This window comes from Odocoileus virginianus, chromosome 16, assembly GCF_023699985.2.
Source record: "Odocoileus virginianus isolate 20LAN1187 ecotype Illinois chromosome 16, Ovbor_1.2, whole genome shotgun sequence".
NCBI classification, from domain to species: domain Eukaryota; kingdom Metazoa; phylum Chordata; class Mammalia; order Artiodactyla; family Cervidae; genus Odocoileus; species Odocoileus virginianus.
In genome coordinates this window covers 8,343,843-8,362,340 of record NC_069689.1, presented here as the reverse complement: position 1 = coordinate 8,362,340, position 18,498 = coordinate 8,343,843, and the positions used below count along the sequence as shown (strand labels likewise).

General features: G+C 51.5%; 1 protein-coding gene across 5 annotated transcripts in view; it reads left to right on the top strand.

Moving 5' to 3' along the window:
* TDRD9 (tudor domain containing 9) overlaps positions 1-18,498 on the top strand; it is a 103,360-nt gene that overhangs the window by 60,669 nt on the left and 24,193 nt on the right. For 3 of the 5 annotated variants that reach the window (XR_011491718.1, XM_020911860.2, XM_070477727.1), the window contains 12 exons: positions 142-258; positions 1,456-1,563; positions 4,719-4,819; positions 6,221-6,394; positions 7,391-7,502; positions 8,574-8,786; positions 9,043-9,132; positions 9,576-9,836; positions 10,931-11,086; positions 11,986-12,056; positions 13,470-13,579; positions 13,958-14,054. Coding sequence is in view for 4 of the 5 variants with exons in the window: in XM_020911860.2 (XP_020767519.2) it covers positions 142-258; positions 1,456-1,563; positions 4,719-4,819; positions 6,221-6,394; positions 7,391-7,502; positions 8,574-8,786; positions 9,043-9,132; positions 9,576-9,836; positions 10,931-11,086; positions 11,986-12,056; positions 13,470-13,579; positions 13,958-14,054 (1,610 nt within the window). In the remaining variant the exon portion in view is untranslated. The remainder of the gene's footprint in view (positions 1-141; positions 259-1,455; positions 1,564-4,718; positions 4,820-6,220; positions 6,395-7,390; positions 7,503-8,573; positions 8,787-9,042; positions 9,133-9,575; positions 9,837-10,930; positions 11,087-11,985; positions 12,057-13,469; positions 13,580-13,957; positions 14,055-18,498) is intronic. The other 2 variants (XM_020911862.2, XM_070477726.1) reach the window with 2 other exon arrangements.

The following is an 18,498-nucleotide window of genomic DNA, read 5'->3' as shown; positions in this document are numbered from 1 at the left end:
TAGCATCATGGTTCTCAGCAGCTGCAGTGTTTCACCCATAGGTACACTAATGTTTCCCGGTGTGCACTCCTTTTCTAGTGTTCCCACTATCTGAAGAGCATGGTCACCTGGAGACACCATCTCCCAATGTGTTTCTCTTAGGTGGCTGAGTTGTATGAAGAACTGAAGACGAGGATCTCACAGTTCAACATGCATGTTGATTCCCGGCGGCCTGTCATGGACCAGGAGTACACATACAAGCAGAGATTCATCCTGCAGGTGCATGGCAGCGCCCGCCTGCCTTTCCTGGCTCCTTCTGCTCCTGTGGTCTCATGGCTGTGAAAGTGCTTGCTCCCCTTTCCTGACATGAATTGTATCTCACAGGAGAGCCTAGATGCGCAGTGTTCACGCTGTGTTGCAGAACAGGAAACACTCTGCTCTTGCGTTTAGGTTTTCTGTGTCACTGAGTTGATGATCCAGACCCAGTTCTGATCTCTGGAGGAGTGTTTCTGAAGACTGCTGTCTTTACTGCTTCCAGAGAGATCCTTTTATTTTGGCTTTTAGGAAAGTAAAATTACTGTTAATGTTACATTGCTTTTACCTTGCATCGAAAAGTTATTTTAACTTTGGAGGCCATGATCAGATTCCCTTGTTGGTTGGAGCCTTCTAGGCTTGTGCAGAGGGAAGTGTATCTTGGAAAGGCAACCAGTGTTTCTAACTCAGGGCTCAGGGGAGGAGGAGGTCTTGTCCTGCGCCCGTGTGTTGGCTGACGCATACAGAGTTGGGATCCTGTAACCTGGGGGCTGCTGGGAAACGGATGTCAAGTTACTTTAAGGTTGGAAGAGTCTTCCTTGGGTGTTTGTTTCAAATGGCGTGTTTTTAACTGAAGAAGTGGCTCTTTGCAGAGTGCTTTTTAGAAGTGAACATTGAAGGCAGGCCTGGTGCTCTGAATCTGTGTGCCCCAATTGTAACTTTACCTGAACGTTTAGGAGAAGGCCTGATCCATGGAAGGAAGTATGTTGAGGACAAGGTAGAAAATGCTGGCCAGCCCCCAGGGCCCTGTGTGTGCAATCATTCGTGTCCTCGTTCAACTCACCAGTGTTTTCTAAACCTCGTTCTTTTTTCTAGCTGCACTATGTGGCTAGTGGGATCTTAGTTCCCCAACCAGGGATTGAACCTGTGTGCCCTGGATTTGGGGAGTGGAATCTTAATTACTGGACTGCCAGGAAAGTCCCTAAACCTCATTCTGAGAAATAGTCAGGCTCCTTGGAGGAATGATCTTGTAGAATGTGTTTCTGTTACAGGGAAGTAACCAGAATCATAACTTTCTGCTTGATTGATTAAAGGCCCAGGTTTTTTAAAAAAATATTAACTCATCTTTTATATTATGGATGTCATTCTGGGATGAGATTAGTGTATTAATGAGACAGTGTGATAAAATCTTGATGTTACTTCATGAAAATACGTCTCTCCCAGGTTGTGTTGGCAGGAGCCTTTTATCCGAATTACTTTACTTTCGGGCAGCCTGACGAGGAGATAGCCATGAGGGAGCTGGCGGGCAAAGACCCGAAGACGACCGTCGTGGTAGGTTGGGGGGCGGCCTTCCCTGCGGGAGACCGGGCGCCTGGTCTTCAGGCAGGCATCGGTCCAGTGTGGCTGATACGGAGCATTTTACTTCCCCTCTGTCTCTGTATAAATGCTTAGTGGATTTTTTCCCCCTAAAGTGAATTTCATGGCTTGTCTCACCTTTTCACATGCCTCCACTGGTTCCTGTCTCATAGACCTGGCCTTAAGAGAGAAAGCCTTGTGGAGTGAAGTATTCAAGGCTAACCTTGCCTGCTTCATCTTGTTTTGAAGGACTTAAAATACTTCTCCATAAGTTTAAGAGCAGGCGGTTAATAGCTAACTTCGTTTTACGCAAAGCGTAAAGGGTTATTTGGTTGGCAGCTTTGTACTGCGATTTAAACTCTGATCCCCATTCACACATAACAGAATCGTCTAGAGTGTGTGTTTATTTTGAAATTCAGACTTGAGGCCCGTGCCACAAAATCTGAATTAGCAAGTGTAGCCTGAAAATCAGGGTTTAAATAATGTGAGCTTTGGGCGAATCTGATGGTCAGTCACAGCACTCACCACTGGATCAACTTTGGTGGACCCTGTGTTTAATCAAACCTGAGCCCAGGGTGACTTCAAGGTCGGCAGCTGAAATAAAGCATTTGGGAGTTGGGCTTTCGTGGATTCTTGCTGCGTCATCAGCTGCATCTAATAAAGGGGGTGCAGAGACCTGGCAAGGCTCCGGGCAGGCAGTGAGCCCTCCAGCACTGCAGCTTCCCCTCCCCCTGCTGGGCCCATCACCCTGGTACTGAAGAAGCGGAGTTCACACGGGCGGGGGAGGCGTCTCGGGGGAGCTCTGCGCTTTGTCCCGCTCTGCCTCGCGGCTGGGGAAGCCTGGCTGGGCCTCTGCCTGTCTGGATGGCTGTGCTCTCTGGGCAGCGGCCTCCCCTCCCCTGTACACTGGGGGAGGACCCCGCGGCGCTCGTCTCTGGATGTGGGGCTGTGCCTGCCTCCTTCAGCCGCCAGGCGGCCTGTCTGCCGCACGCTCCGCGGCCAGAGTTCCCTCCTGTGTGCTTTGTAACAGCTCAGTTTCTGCTCGTCTGGATGTATTGCTTGTCCTCTGAGAGTGCCTTTGCTCGGTGCTTTTTACTCATTTTTCTTTGCATTTTACCCTTCGAGTGAGAGATTTATCATCACCCTTAATTCATGATGTGGCTGGGGGCGGGGGGGGCGGTCCGAGGGTGGCTCTGTGACTTGCCTAAAGAGACTGAACAAGGCAGGACTGAACTCAGACCTGAATCCACGGCCCTTGCTGTTTACTACCTGCCGCCTCTTGTGGAGCTGTGCTGGGCGCGGGGCAGGGGCTCCAGGTTTCACACCAGAGCCGGAGCTCGGAACCCAGATGGCCCTGCGGGGAGGGCAGGGTGGGTGTGGGGAGGGGGCGGAGCGGGGAGAGGCAGGGAGGGGTTGCCCAGCGCCTCCTGGTTGGGTGCTGCCTGCACGAGCAGGACCCACTCCCGCCTCTCAGGGGCGTCTACATTCCCACCACTGCCTGCGTAGACATACCATGTTTGACAAAGATACACGGGCTGCTCTGTTATTTTAAGATAGAATGAAGTCTTAACTTCTGTATATTGGACTTTTGGACTATTTTAATGAGAAAGAATCAGTTTTCATGCCAATCCCAAAGAAGGGCAATGCCAAAGAATGTTCAGATTACTGCACAATTGCACTCATTTCACATGCTAGCAAGATTATGCTCAAACTTCTCCAAGCTAGGCTTCAACAGTCTGTGAACCGAGAACTTTCAGATATACAAGCTGGATTTACAAACAGCAGAGGAACCAGAGATCAAATTGCCAGCATCTGTTGGATCAGAGAAAAAGCAAGAGAATTCCAGAAAAACGTCTGCTTCATTGACTATGCTAAAGCTTTTGACTGTGTGTGTCAAAACAAACTGGAAAATTCTTAAAGAGATGGGAATATCAGACCACCTTACCTGCCTCCTGAGAAGTCTGTGTGCAGGTCAAGAAGCAACAGTTACAACCAGACATGGAAGAACAGACTGGTTTAAAATCGGGAAAGGAGTCCGTCAAGGCTGTATAATGTCACCCTGCTTATTTAACTTACATGCAGAGTACATCATGAAAAACACTGGGCTGGATGAAACACAAGCTGGAATCAAGATTGTCAGGAGAAATATCAATAACCTCAGATATGCAGATGACACCACCCTTATGTCAGAGAGCGAAGAAGAACTAAAGAGCCTCTTGATGAAGATGAAAGAGGAGAGTGAAAAAACTGGCTTAAAACCCAACATTCAAAAAACCAAGATCATGGCATCTGGTCCTGTCACTTCATGGCAAATAGATGGGGAAACAATGAAAGCACTGAGAGACTTCCTTTTCTTGGGCTCCAAAATCACTACAGTTGGTGACTGCAGCCATCAAAAGATGTTTGATCCTTGGAAGAAAAGTTATGACCAACTTAGCCAGCATATTAAAAAGCCAGAGGCATTACTTTACCAACAAAGGTCTGTCTAGTCAAAGCTGTGGTTTTTCCAGTAGTCGTGTATGGGGATGTGAGAGTTGGAACATAAAGAAGGCTGAGTGTCAAAGTATTGGTGCTTTTTTGAACTGTGGTGCTGGAGAAGACTCTTGAGAGTCCCTTGGACTGCAAGGAGATCCAACCAGTCAATCCTAAAGGAAATTAGTCCTGAATATTCATTAGAAGGACTGATGCTGAAGCTGAAACTCCAGCACTTTGGCCACCTGATGCGAAGAGCTGACTCATTTGAAAACACCCTGATGCTGGGAAAGATTGAGGGCAGGAGGAGAAGGGGATGACAGAGGATGAGATGGCTGGATGGCATCACCAACTTGATGGACATGAGTTTGAGCAAGCTCCAGGAGATGGTGTGAAGGACAGGAAAGCCTGGAGTGCTGCAGTCCATGGGGTTGCAAAGAGTCTGACACGACTGAGCGACTGCACAATGCGGAAGGGTTAGCCTTTGTCTAATGTGTATTATTACAGCTTAGTTGTTACTTACCCATGGAAGTCGTTCGTCCTGCAGCACCCTGCTGTGGGACCCAGGTCTCTGGTTAGGGACAGCGCGCTCTGCCCTGTGAATGGGGACTCTCGGGGGCTCTGGGCCCGCCCCTGCTAACGCCCGCCGTGTTTTGCAGCTGAAGCACATCCCTCCCTACGGATTTGTCTATCACCAGCAGCTGCAGTCTCTCTTCAGACAGTGCGGCCAAGTCAAGTCCATCGTGTTTGACGGGGCAAAGTAAGTGCTCATCTTTTGTAACCCACTGCAACGACGAGAGCGCCGCCAGAGTTTCCTCTTTACAGGGGCTGGTTCTTGAACCTGGGCGTGCGGGAGAACGGGCCGTCAGAGGGCCGCTGCGGACTGCTCTCAAGCGTAGCTGTGGTTCACGTAGCCGTCAGGAGCAGCGCGTCCTCTCAGCCGAGCTCCTCCTAGAGGAGCCGAGCTGTGTGGCCCGGGTGTGCAGCAGTGTGAGCGGTGCGCTGCACTGGGCTGCGTCTGGCAGATTTCACAGGTGGGCCGGCCGCCAGAGGTGCCCCCCGGAGACTGTCTGCTCCAGTCACTTAGACCCTGGGGGCAAGGAGCGGGAGCCACCGAGGGGAGGGGCGGGAGGAGGCCGGGAGGCAGCTGGGGGTCGCGGGCCTGGCTCGCTCCACCTCTTGAGTTGGGAACACTCAGGGAAGAGGAGAATCCAGAATTGCGGTCCGGAGTCTTTGAAAGAAATGATCTGTAAGGAGAGACCTGGGTGCCTTCTAGAGACAGCTGGTGGGAGTGGAATGGACGTGGGCGAAGGGAGCCCAGGGCAGGTGGGGGTCAATGGAGGGGGCAGAAAGGGAGCTGAGGTGGGACAGTGCCAGGGGAGGGGCTGCAGAGAGGCTGGGGGTGGACGGGACGATGAGGCGGGCAGCTCTTCTCAGCTCAGGGCCCTGGCTTCCCCAGGCTCTCGCTCTCCGGGATAGCACTTGGAGGGTCACAGGTCTGTTTCTGAGTGTGATGCTGGACCTGGGCGGTTTGACATTCGTTCGCCAACAAATGTGAGGAGAGCGTTCTCCCCTTTATTCCAGGGTGTGCCTGGCAGGTGCCCATGCTGCATGTTTGATTCTCACCCGCAGAAGGCGGGGTGGGCTAGCAGGACCCTGGAGGGGGCAGGGGGGCGTGTCTCAGCATCACGTGATAAACCAGATGTTTGTGGGGGACCAGAAAGGTCACTGACCGCTCAGCTGTGTGACTCTCTCTGCATTTTATTCTACAATAAAAAAGAGAAAGCCCAGACCTGTCGCTTTGTTCTAATGATGACAATTAAGGTTTCTTAGCTGAACATTCCTCTTGAAGTTGGTCTTTATTTCATATTATACTGCATGATACGTGAGGACGATACTTGCTTTTGATTTAATGGTATGTCATTGTCATTTTTATTGCTTTTAAGTGAGTAGTTTCCTCTTGAATACATCTTCTTGATTAACCCTGTGGTGAGAAGTTAGTTACTGGTAGTTTTGAGGAGATGTGTAGCTGAAAATCTCTATCTAAACCTTGAGAGAAATTAACATACACTTAACATACACTTCTGTTTGAGAGAAATTAACATACACTTCTGTTTCAGACGCCTCATAAGCTTATTTTTTATCTGTATTTGTGGAGCAGAGCCTTTGTGGAGTTTTCACGCAATCCAACAGAGAGGTTTAGAACGCTCCCCGCCGTGTACATGGCCATCAAGATGTCTCAGCTCAAAGTGTCCCTGGAGCTCAGTGTTCACTCCGCAGAGGAGATTGAGGCGAAGGTGCAAGGAGGGGCCGTCTCCAAGCTCCGGAACACGCGGTAGGCTCGGGAGGCCAGTGGGCACAGCTCTCCTCCTGACTGCGTGTCCTCAGTGCCGTGTTTGAACAGCTGTCTCACCGTGCTTAAGGGCACACTGCGAGCTCCGGCCTGGGGGCTGCTGTGCGTGCCGGCACACGGCCCTGGGCCTCTCTGAGCCTCAGCGTTTGCATCTGGCGCTTTCAGGGCTGCGCCCACAGAGCTGCAGTCCTGTGTCTTTTCTCTTGGTCATCGTGTAAGCCCCCGAGGCATCCGACTGGAAGTCGAGGGGTGGGGAGGGAGGGAAGTGTGGCCCCGAGTGTGGCTGGTGTGGGATGGCCTGACTCCGTCAGGGCGGCAGCTGGATGTGCCCAGTCTGGGGCCATGTGAATGCACCCATCCCGCTGCCTGACTGCCTGGGCCACACGTACTTAACACACGGGTCTGCGGACTGGGAAGAGAGGTGGGTTGGGATCTTTCATCCTTCCTCTTCATTTAAGAATAAAATGACTAGGAAAAAAAGGAAAGCTTTTATCAAACTTTAGTTTTATCTCCTTGCATTTTAGCATTTGCTGTGTTACTGCTTTAAGGGGTGATGGTAACTTTGGGTTTAAACCACATGTGTGTTTTCTAGTGACATGACACAGGCATGGATTTGTGGTTTTCTAAAGGTCAAGGGTCACTCACCTCCGAACCCGCAAGTAGGAGACCTTGTAGTTCTCAGATTTAGAATTTATATCCTGGAAGGCAGAAATTCTATGACAGTCCTGAGCGTCGGGATATGTTTGTAGAGGGTAGTGTGTGACTGCGGGGTGCACACCCTGCCCCAGGGCAGCCCGGGACACCAGCAGAATCTCTTACGTGAGGTGAGATGCGATTCGTCATCACTGTCTGTATTTTATTAAAACCTTTTCTTGTAGTATCTGTGGACTAGTTCAAGCAGTAATTTCATGTATGTAAACACGCATGTGTGCTTTGTAACACCTCTGTTGCCTTTTAAGATAAGTGGTGTCTTAACAGGGTGAACGTGGACTTCCAGAAGCAGACAGTTGATCCAATGCAAGTCTCCTTTAACACGCTGGACAAATCGCAGACCATCACAGACCTCCTGCTAACGATCGAAGTCACAGAGGTGAGAGCAGTGTGACCCAGGCGTCAGAGTTCTTCGTCCTCGTTGTCCAGCACTGCCTCGCTGAGCGCGGGACAGTGGGCGTGGAGACGTGCCCGCACACAGCCTGTGCGCCTCGGTCACCCACACTGGACCCTGAGTCCTCGGGTAACTTGCGGTCGGCCCTCTGTGTCCATGGCGCCTCACATCCTCAAATTGGACCAGCCGTGGCCCGTGTGGTCCTTCCTGTATCTCAACTGTGGAAAACCCTCTCGGATCACACTAGCATCATTTAAAGGGCATCGTTAAAAGTCACCTGGAGTCAGTATGGGTGAGCTTGAACTACTCTCACTCGTTGAATTGAAACGTGGCTGTGACACAAAATGAAACACAAATATTCATCCTAGAATCAAAGTTTAGTTTTTAAAACGTTAGTACATTTGAAATGCTGAAAAACACCCGTTTTAGTAATAAGGTACAATAAGGTATGTAAAATGTTACTGGCTCAGTGCTGTTTGCCTGTGTAGTTCAGTTTGTATCAGCAAAGCTAGCATCGGCAGCATTATTTGTTGGAGTGTAGTTTTTGCTTCTTCAAAATAAAATTTCAGTTAAATTGCCCTGGGCTTCCTGGCAAACGCGTGGTCCCCTTCCCTGGGAGACTCCCCTTAGCAGCCTGGCGTCCTGCCGACTGGAGGGCTGCAGGGGCGTGACCAGGGCCACGTGGTGGCGGCAGCAGGTGAGGCTGTCTGCACTCCACCCCATACCGCTCCGGGGGCCGCGGGTTCGCCCAGAGAGCCCGTGGGGCCTCTGTGGGCTTGGCGGACCCTGGGGGCTGGCCGGGGTGGAACAGCCCTGATGTCATGTGGCCCCAGAGCGTGCATTGCTGGCGTGTGTCACAGTCCCTCACCTCACTTGACCAGAACCCCCCTTTTCTCATAAGCAGTGACTCAAAGCCTGGAGAACCTGGGGACCAGGGAATGTAGCTTGTGACCTGCAGTTGGTGGGGGGGGTGGGCGGCACGTCAGGTCTGCAGCGGGCGTGCCTGTTCCTCTAGACAGAGATCCTCTCCAGGGTTCGTCTCCTCCTCCCCTCTAGGTGGTTGAGGTGGGACACTTCTGGGGGTACAGGACCGATGAGAAGAACTGGGAGTTTCTGAAGAGGCTGACCGCTGAGATAAACCGCCTCACGCTGGTGCCCCTGCCTGTCCACCCCCACCCAGACCTGGTCTGCCTGGCTCCCTTTGCCGACAATGATAAGGAGAGCTACTTCAGAGCACAGATCCTCTATGTTTCCGGAAATTCTGCCGAGGTATGTTTTTCTGTAATAAATCTCGCAACGGGAAATGAGGCAGACTCACAGCAGTTGACAGAAAGCCTCCTGTCTTTTCAAGTGGAAGGTAAATATAAAATGGTTACAATTAGAGAAGTGGTCCAGTCAGAACGTCCCTTGCCTCAGTGACCTGAGGTTTCGCCCCGTCCCTGGGAGTCCCGAGGAGCGGGGTGGGCTGGGGTGGCCAAGTCCAGGTTACTAGCCGGGCCTGCGCTGACGCACACCCCGCCTCCAGGTGTTCTTCGTGGACTACGGGAACAGAGCACGTGTGGCGCTGGGCGTCCTCATGGAGATCCCCTGCCAGTTTCTTGAGCTCCCCTTCCAGGTGAGGGGGACACGCCTGTGTCCTGAGCGTGTGAAGCCGGAGGGGTCTTGGAGGTCAGGGCTCGCCCCTCAGCTTGCAGATGGGCCAAGACCCAGAGCAGGAAGACACTTATTTTCTTGTACTCCCCAAGTCTGGTTTCTGCTTTTTCCCCAAAATATATTGCTGTAGATGTTTTTGCTAATAGTGCTTCTGGAGTAAGCTGAAGTACATGGAGGGTTTCAAACTTAGTGACGTTTCTAATGTTTTCCCACCTGTGCTTTGTAAAAGTCATCCTAAGCTTTTTTGTCATCGACTAGTGAAACCACGTGATTTTACCTGTGATGTCCTCGGTCACCCTGACGTGCTTCCAGTAGGATCTGTGGCAGTCCCTGGTGCAGACCCTGCCCAGGTCTACTTTGAGTGGCGTCTGGGCTGAGTGTCCGGCCCTGCCCTCTGTCTTGCAGGCCCTGGAGTTCAAGATCTGCAAGATGCGCCCATCGGCGCAGTGTCTGGTGTGCGGCGAGCGCTGGAGTGGCGGGGCCGGCCGGCGCTTCTCCTCCCTGGTCAGCGGCCGCACCCTGCTGGTGAAGGTCTTTTCCGTGGTGCACAGTGTCCTGCACGTGGACGCCTACCTCCCCTCAGGGCTGCAAGACACGGTCAGCGTTCGGGGCATCCTCATTGGGCAGGGCTACGCCGAGCCGGCTGAGGAGCCCTACGAGTCCAAGGTGCGTGCTGCCTGTGGCTGGAGCGTGTGTGCGTGCACCCGTGGGCGGGGTGGGGGGTGAGGCACGGGGGCCCTTGCCCTCTCTCAGGATCTCAAGGGGTGCAGAGCCGGACAGCGATTGGTGTGTTGAGATCTGTGGTTCCTTCCTAAATGTCTTCTGGTTTCTTTGAGACCAAATCATGATGGCCAGGTGATTTGGTGGCCAGGTACTATTCTTGTTGGTTTCCAGTTATGAAGCTGTCTTTTTTTTTTCTTCTTGGAATGTAAGTTAGATGTGAAAATGTTCTCTTTTGGGGGAGTTTTAAAAAAATGGATTCCAAGATTTATGTCCCTAATGAATTTTATAATTCCTTTATAAAATATTTATTTCAAGTGTTTGAAACATTTCAAAATGTCTTTCAACTGTTTATTTCGAAACCATTTCTGAAGCTGCCTTTCTTGATCTGGAAGTGTGAGATGTCACTTTGAAGCTCATATTGAAGGTGCTTCCTTCTACCTCATCTGCTGGGGATGAGGTACTGGGTTGGGCAGGGGGCGAACCAGCAGGAAAGTGTCACCATAGAGCCGGCCGGGTTTGTGTTTCCACTTGAGAAAACGCACCAGGGGTCCTGGTCACAGCCCCAGGGTGAAGCTGGCATTTTGTGTGCAAAAACCCTGTGTCACTCTTCATTTCTCTGATGGCTGAAAGCTTCCCTTGCGGCTCAGCTGGTAAAGAATCCACCTGCAATGTGGGAGACCTGTGTTCAATCCCTGGGTCCCTGGGTTGGGAAGATCTCCTGGAGAAGGGAAAAGCTACCCACTCCAGTGTTCTGGCCTGGAGAACTCCATGGACTGTATACGTCCAGGGTTGCAAAGTGTCAGACACAACTGAGCAACTTTCACTTTGACTGAAAGGTAGTAAAGGCTAATGAACTGAGCCTTTAGTGAGTTCAGTCTTCTTTTGTTTGAATCGATAAATTATCTTTTGACATCTTAATGATCTAAAGGTCACCTAATGATAAGGTCATGCCTATGAAATGCTTTGATTAGTTTGGAATAAAATTTCTTAATACTGGTTTTCCTTTCAGCAAAATGAATTTTTCTTATTTTGTTTAGCAAAGCCACGAAGTTCTCAAGGGTCTCTTTTCCAAATCAGTAGAAAACCTGACAGATATGTCCATGGTATCTCCTGGGAAAGAAGACGAAAAGTACCTGATCCGGATTTTGTTAGAGAGCTTTTCTTCCAATAAGCTGGGTAACCCGAACTGCAAGGTAATTTATAGGAGTTGTTTTAAAGGACAGTTAAGAGCTTTGAATACTCCACAGCTGTGAGCTGCGTTGTCGCTGGAAGTCACGGTGGTTTTTTGTTCTTGGTTTTTAGTGCTGTTGCTTCTCTCACTGTGGAGCCTGTACTAATATGAGAAAAACCTAGAGTTTAGTGGAGAGATGGGCTTTTGACTAGTTCTTTTTTTTTTTTTTTGAGTGGTTCTTTTTTAAGCCAAGCTTTCCAAAGGCAACACCATATGAAAAAAATTACACAGCCTGAAAGCTGAGGATTATGTTTGTTATATTTGACGGACTTTCTGAGGACTCAAGCCCGGGAGGCAGCCTCTCAGACAACTCCGAGGAGGCAGAATAGACGGGAGCTTTGCAGCAAAGCCAGGCAGTTGAGTGGCAGGCTGCGTTTTCAGTCACAGTGACCAGTGCTTGCTTGTCAGAGGGAGGGGAGCAGGGCTGTGGGCTTCGGAGAACCAGCGTCAGGGCTTAGCTTCGTCCCATGGAGGCGTTTGGTGGGGAGGGTTGGCTGTGGCGTGTCCCCTCACCCCAGTCAGGGACTCTGCTTTTATTGTCTTGGCCTTTGGCTGTGTGGTCTTAGACCTGCTGCTGCAATGAAGAGAGTCCTTTCACAGAAGTGTTTGACAGTGTTTCCTTTTCTTGACCAAAGGCTATCTTATATGTGTGTGTGTGTGTGTGTGTGTGTGTATTTTATATGCATAATATGAAGGTTAGCAAACCATTGATGGAAGCAGGTGCATCCCAGAAGAGACCTTATGACTAAGACATAGCTTTTTTTCTTTCTTTTAAACTGTGAGCTGACTTCTGGATTTTTAAAATGGAAGTAAAGTGACATTTTACTTAGAGGTAACATTCTGTATGTTTTGTGTGCACAGGCAGTACTTCACGGGCCTTTTAACCCTTACGAACTGAAGTGTCATAGTCTGACCAGAACATCCAAGTTCAGGTAAGATTAAGATTGCCACGAAGCTTCTTTCTCTGCTCCTCTGTTCACAGGGCTTATCAGAAACTAAGCTTTTCTATGTCTAACCTCTCGGAACATGCTACCTTTTCTAAGTCCTTCCGGCCTGTGTGCTCGCTCCAGACCTGAGGCCCCCACATTCTCTTAGGTGAAAACCGTTCTGCTGAGACCTGGGCTCCGTCAGGGCCCTTGTCATTTCTGTTCTTGGCGGCGGCGTCATTCGTCCAGCAGGTCTGTCGCGCCTGCTGTGTCCTGGGGGAGTTTAGAGACAGCCACGTAGTGACCGCAGCACAGGTGGTGTCCCCCTCCCCCGCCATGGGTCCAGCAGGCACAGCGGCCAGACAGAGCAAACCTCTGACTTCACGGTGGGTTGGTGCGGGTCTTGATGGGCTCATGGAACACCATGGAGGCGTCTCAGAGCGCCCTGACCACGCTCAGAAGGCTGTCGGGTTTCAGAAGTCTGAGACCCGGAGTGTGCGGAGGAGTGAAGACCAGGAGTGTCGTGCTGGCAGGGCGAAGGCTGCTGGGAGGGTCCTGGCAGCGGGGTGGCGGGTGGGGGGGCGGTGCAGGCTGGGCCTGGCATGAGTCCTCCCTTGAGGAGGGGGAGTGAGTGCTCCCCTGAGGAGGGGCAGTGGGAGCCGAGGACCGCTGGGAGGCACCGGGCGCCGAGCCTCAGCAGGCATTTCCTCAGGAGACCCGTGCGAAGCATCATTTTGTGCATCTTAAACGATCGCTTGGGCTGCAGGGGAAAGCCCTGGCTTGCCAGAGTCTCCTCCAGAACCAGCAGCACGCATGTCCCCGAGAGCCTGTGAGGGACGCAGAGATCAGCCCCCGGTTCGCAGCAGGAGCCCCAGGGTCTGCAGGCGCCCTGTGAGCACTTGAGAGGGTGCAGAGCCCACACGGAGGAGACTCCGGAGGCCATTTGCTCTGCACTCCAGGCGGGTCACCGTGGACTCTGTCCACCGCAGGAGGAGCAAAAAGCTCAGGAGAGGTTTTGGTGTGGACTCGACAGGCTGACCCGCGATTAGAGTTGAAGGTTCAGGAGGAGCAGGCGTGGAGGGGGCCCTGCTGGGCCGCTGTGAGCAGGGCGAAGGTGGGCCAGGCTGGGCTTCCCCCAGGCGGGTGTCCAGGGACAGCCTGCTGGGACGAAGGCGCGGCCGCTGCAGGTGGGCAGCCCGGGCGGTGGTCTGGCTGCACGTGGAAGTTCAGGCCGGGGCAGCACATGGGTCTGGGCGTGGCCGGGACTGCGGCACGCAAGGAGACATCAGGCCGTGGCCTCCCAGCAGCAGGTCGCTCGCTGCATTTGCGGGTCAGCCTGTATCTGAAGTGGCTCCTCCTGGTCTGGTGTCAGGCGCTCCCTCGGGGAGAGGCCACCTCTCCTGACAGCTCTGTTTCCAGGTGCGTCTGGATCGAGAAGGAAAGCATCAACTCTGTCATCATCAGCGACAGCCCGGAGGATGTGCACCAGCAGCTGCTGGTCGCCGCGTCCCTCTCGGTGAACACGACCGGTGAGTGAGGGGCGCTGCCCGCCCCGACCCCGCCCCGCCCCGCCCCTAGGCTGTGCGCTGAGCCTGTGAGCCGGGGAGTCCCAGCCTTCTGCTCCCTGCGCAGGGCCGCGGGCATGGACCCCTTGGCTGTCCAAGCTTTCTGTTATCTTGGCCAGACGGGAGGGCGAATCTCAGGTCTTGCCCTGAGGAGAAAGGAGAGGAGGAGTAACCAACAGACCAGGATCAGAGCCAGGGCCTCAGGCGGCGGGGTTCCCCGGGGGCTGGGGGACCTGCACCAGGGCGCCCCTCCCTGCTGAGCATCTGTGGGGACGACTGCGCGCAGGGCAGCGGCCTGAGAACAGGGAGGGCGCGGTGACCGCCCGCCGGGCCTGTCCGCAGGGTCCACCATGCTGCTGCGGGAGACCTCGCTGATGCCGCACATCCCAGGCCTCCCCGCGCTCATCAGCATGCTGTTCGCCCCCGTCATGGAGCTCAGGTAGGGAGCGCTCGCAGCCTGGGCCCCAGGCCGCCGTGGGACGCGGACCGGTGGGGGAAGTGGGCGTCCTCGTGGGAGAGAGCACGGACGGAAAGGCGCCCTGTGGGTCTGCCTGCTGGCGAGCCCCCGGCTTCAGCGTTTACCTGGTTTGTGGGGCTGTGCTTGGATCCTGTTCAGAAGGACGCTGAGCGGGCCGACAAGGACACGCAGCCTCCCACTGGGCCCCGGTGACGGAGCAGCGAATACACTGGGGAGGGGATCGGAGGCTCAGAGGGCGCTGTGGCCGGGCGTGTCCATAGCCAGGGGGCCGGAGGCCACACCAGGTGCTCTGGCAGCGGCGGGGTGTCCTGCGCTGCGCCTTGCGGGCCATGAGCTGAGAAGGCAGGCGGAGCCCCTGGAGCGGGGTGAGGATGAGCCCGACAGCAGGCCGCCCGGAGACGCTGCCCTGTGCACGGCCCGCATTGGAACACCAGGGTTTGCAGGCCGCCACCGAGGCGGCAGCCCTGCTGGGCTTTGTTGGGTTGCGGGGTGGCGGGGACGCAAGAAAGGAAAGCGGCTGGGCCTTCGGGAGCCCACGTTCTGGAGGGTGAGACGGACGACCTCCCCGGACACTGAGGCGGGCCTGCATGCACTTGAGGAGGGCTGGTGCCCGTGGCTTGTGCCCCGTCCCCCTCTCCTGGGGGCGGGCGCGGGTCCATCGACCGGCCTCCTGGTGAGAGTTCAGGGGAGGTAGCCCTGTGCCGACTCAGCCCTCCTCCTGTGAGGGCTGCTTAGCATCTGCTGTCACGTCTCAGATACGCAGTGCTTTTTAAGAAATGATGATGATAATTATATGTCTTTTTCTCCTACTATAAAAACATATGCTACTTATAAAAAAAATACTGTATGGGGAAAAAGTGAACATTACAAGTATATTTATTTTCAGTGTTCACCTAGATAAATATATATACTTTAAAAATTGAAGTATAGTTGATTTACAGTGTTGTGCACATGTTTTATTTTGCTTTTAAATTTTTTCATACTGCACTTTATAAGCATTCTTATAGTGCGATGGCATCTCTGTAAGTGTTCGTTCTGAGCACTGCATCATGTACTACTGAGTGGGCGTGTCGTGGCTTTTATCAACTTTGCCCGGTTTTGTTTACATTTGTGTTTGTTTCTGACCTGCTCTGGCCCTGAAGGAATTTAATATGCCTTTATGTGTTGGAATTTGGGTTCTGTCTAGCGTTGTAATAATGGTGTGATACATATCTCTAGAATAAAGGCATCTTCGGGGTCTTTGTAGGGGAGACAGATGTGAATCAACACACCGGGTGCGATGCTCCAGTCAGAAAGCTCCGTGTGGGGCGGGGGCGGGGATCTGACTTGGTGGATGCAGCACCACGTCCGTCCAGGCTCCTCCTTCTGCTCTTTTTCAATATGAACTTCTTTAGGACTTGAGTGATGAGTTTTTTAACCGAGGTGAATACCTCTTTAAGGATTCTGGATGGCGAGGTGTCTGGAGACACGCAGAGCCTGGGCAGGAGGAGCCTGGCGCGCGCCGGGCTCTCTGTCTCACCACACTGCCAGCCATCCTCCCGTGCAGGGGCTCCTCCATCACCCCCAGCGCCCCATACTCCCCCAGCTGAGCATCCTTGCCCACTTGCCCTGGAGGGCCAGCACGGGAGCGGGGAGCGGCTCACGTCTCCACCCTGTGTGCTGACGGGCTGTCTCAGCTGTTGACCAGTGTATTCATGGGCTGCTTTTGTAATTTTAAAAAACCTTGCTCCATACCCCATATGTTTTAAAAGCTTTAGGAAACATGAGACCAGAGCAGAGGGACCTGTCAAGTACTGGAAGCGGGTGGGGTGGTGAAAATATACATTAAGAAAGGGACCTGGGCTTGCACTCTGGCCGTGCCTGGCACTCCCCGAAGTCTGGGCTTTCCCAGCTCTCAGAGGGGCCCTCCTGGGCTCACAGGACGGTGGAGGCGGCTCAGAGACTTGTGCACTCTTGGCGCTCGTAGACGCTGCAGCCCTCACCGTGACTCAGGGCCTCGCTGCTCGCTTCTGGCAGCAGAGCCACAGAAGACAGCCTGGGCAGGGTTTGGAGATGCCGTTAGACTCCTAACACTTTGAAGGTTAATACAGTATGCATTACAGAGTATTTAACGGTGTTTTTTTATGGAGGTTTCAGATTGATTTAACATTTACCTTTTGAGGAAATATATTTCCTTATTCAGCAAACTCTGGAAAATTCTTCAAGAGATGGGAAATATCAGACCACTTGACCTGCCTCTTGAGAAATCTGTATGCAGGTCAGGAAGCAACAGTTAGAACTGGACATGGAACAACAGACTGATTCCAAGTTGGGAAAGGAGTACGTCAAGGCTGTATATTGTCACCTTGCGTATTTAACTTACATGCAGAGTACATTATGAGAAACGCTGGGCTGGGTGAAGTACAGGATGGAATCAAGATTGCTGGGAGAAATATCAATAACCTCAGATATGCAGATGACACCACCCTTATGGCAGAGAGTGAAGAAGAACAAAAGAGCCTCTTGATGAAAGTGAAAGAGAAGAGTGAAAAAGTTGGCTTAAAACTCAGCATTCAGAAAACTAAGATCATGGCATCTGGTCCCATCACTTCATGGCAAATAGATGGAGAAACAGTGATAGACTTTACTTTCTTGGGCTCTAAAATCACTGCAGATGGTGATTGCAGCCATGAAATTAAAAGACGCTTGCTCCTTGGAAGAAAGTTATGACCAACCTAGACAGCATATTAAAAAGCAGAGGCATTAGTTTGCCAATAAAGGTCTGTCTAGTCAAAGCTATGGTTTTTCCACTAGTCATGTATGGGTGTGAGAGTTGGACTATAAAGAAAGCTGAGTGCCTAAGAATTGATGCTTTTGAACTGTGGTGTCAGAGAAGACTTTTGAGAGTTCTTTGGACTGCAAGGACGTCCAACCAGTCCACCCTAAAGGAAATCAGTCTGAATATTCATTGGAAGGGCTGAAGCTGAAACTCCAATACTTTGGCCACCTGATGCGAAGAGCTGAGCTCATTTGAAAAGACCCTGATGCTGGGAAAGATTGAGGGCAGGAGGAGAAGGGGACAACAGAGGATGAGATGGTTGGATGGCATCACCGACTCAACGGACATGAGTTTGAGTGAACTCCACAAGCTGGCGATGGAGAGGGGGGCCTGGCGTGCTGCAGCCCATGGGGTGGCAAAGAGTGGGGCACAGCTGAGCAGCTGAACTGATTTCCTTTTTTGGCGCATATGAGGAGTTCTAGGATGTTAGCTTGCAAGAACCATCTGCAAGGAACTCTGTTTCAACATAATTTTAACATATTGCACATAAGTTTAAAGCTCCTTGTTTAGAGAAGTTAGCCCTTCCAAAGACAGCGGCAGTGAGCTTATATAGACTTCGGCTCCTTTTCTGTCTGTCGGTTCCGGCCGAGGTGACTCCACAGCGCGCCTTTACTGTGCTCTCTGAGGAGTATACTTTCTTTTGTCCTGTCATGATTTTTGCAGTTTTCAGTTTGAATCTGACGCATGCTTTGTAAAGGAAGTAAAAGTATTTTTGTGGTCTTAATCACTGTTTCTTAGGTGCACATAGGGTGTTTAGGATCCCTAGAAGAGAATTAAACTTAGCACTCTGATTACCTTTATTAATATAAGATTTAGAGTCGACGAGCATAGAATTGCTACCCCCGTGGTGTTAGTTCAAGGCTGAGTGTGTGAGGACCTTCCTTGTCGCAACATGTGTGTTCTCACAGGTGAACAGTTTAAGTCTCATCACAGCTGCAGTAACGTAGATGTGATGTGGTGTGTCATTTATAGCCACGATGAAGCTGTCATCCTTCATTTTGGTGAGCCCTGGTTATTGTGTTTTGGAAAGATTTTGTATAAATTGAAATAATAAATTGCATTCATTAAAAACAGATGTGGGTGAGCTTGCCATTTAAGGAAGCATTTTGGTGACTGTTATGTAAAGCACATACTCAGCATCTAATGTATAAGTGAATCTGAGTCTCTCTGAGTTTACTTAGAATGTGATTTGCTTTCATTTTTATTAAAGTGAGGGAAAAAAGTGTGTGTCTATGTGTATGTATATGTCTAGGACCAAGAAATAAACTGTTTGCCTAGAATATTTTCATCAAAGTTTTATTGATCTAGATGATGGGAAAAGGTCTGCATTGATTAAGAGCCAAATAAAATTACCAAAATATTTTAAAAGATATTTAATATCAATATTTGTAAAAAGTGAGAAGACCTAAACAGACATCTCTCCAAAAACAACATACTAATAAACACAGGAAAATATGCTCAACATTGCTTATTGTTAGACAAATGCATATCAAAACTGCAATGAAATATCACCTCACATGAGTCAGAATGGCCATCATCAAAAAAATCTACAAACAATAAATGTTGGAGAGGGTATGGAGAAAGGGA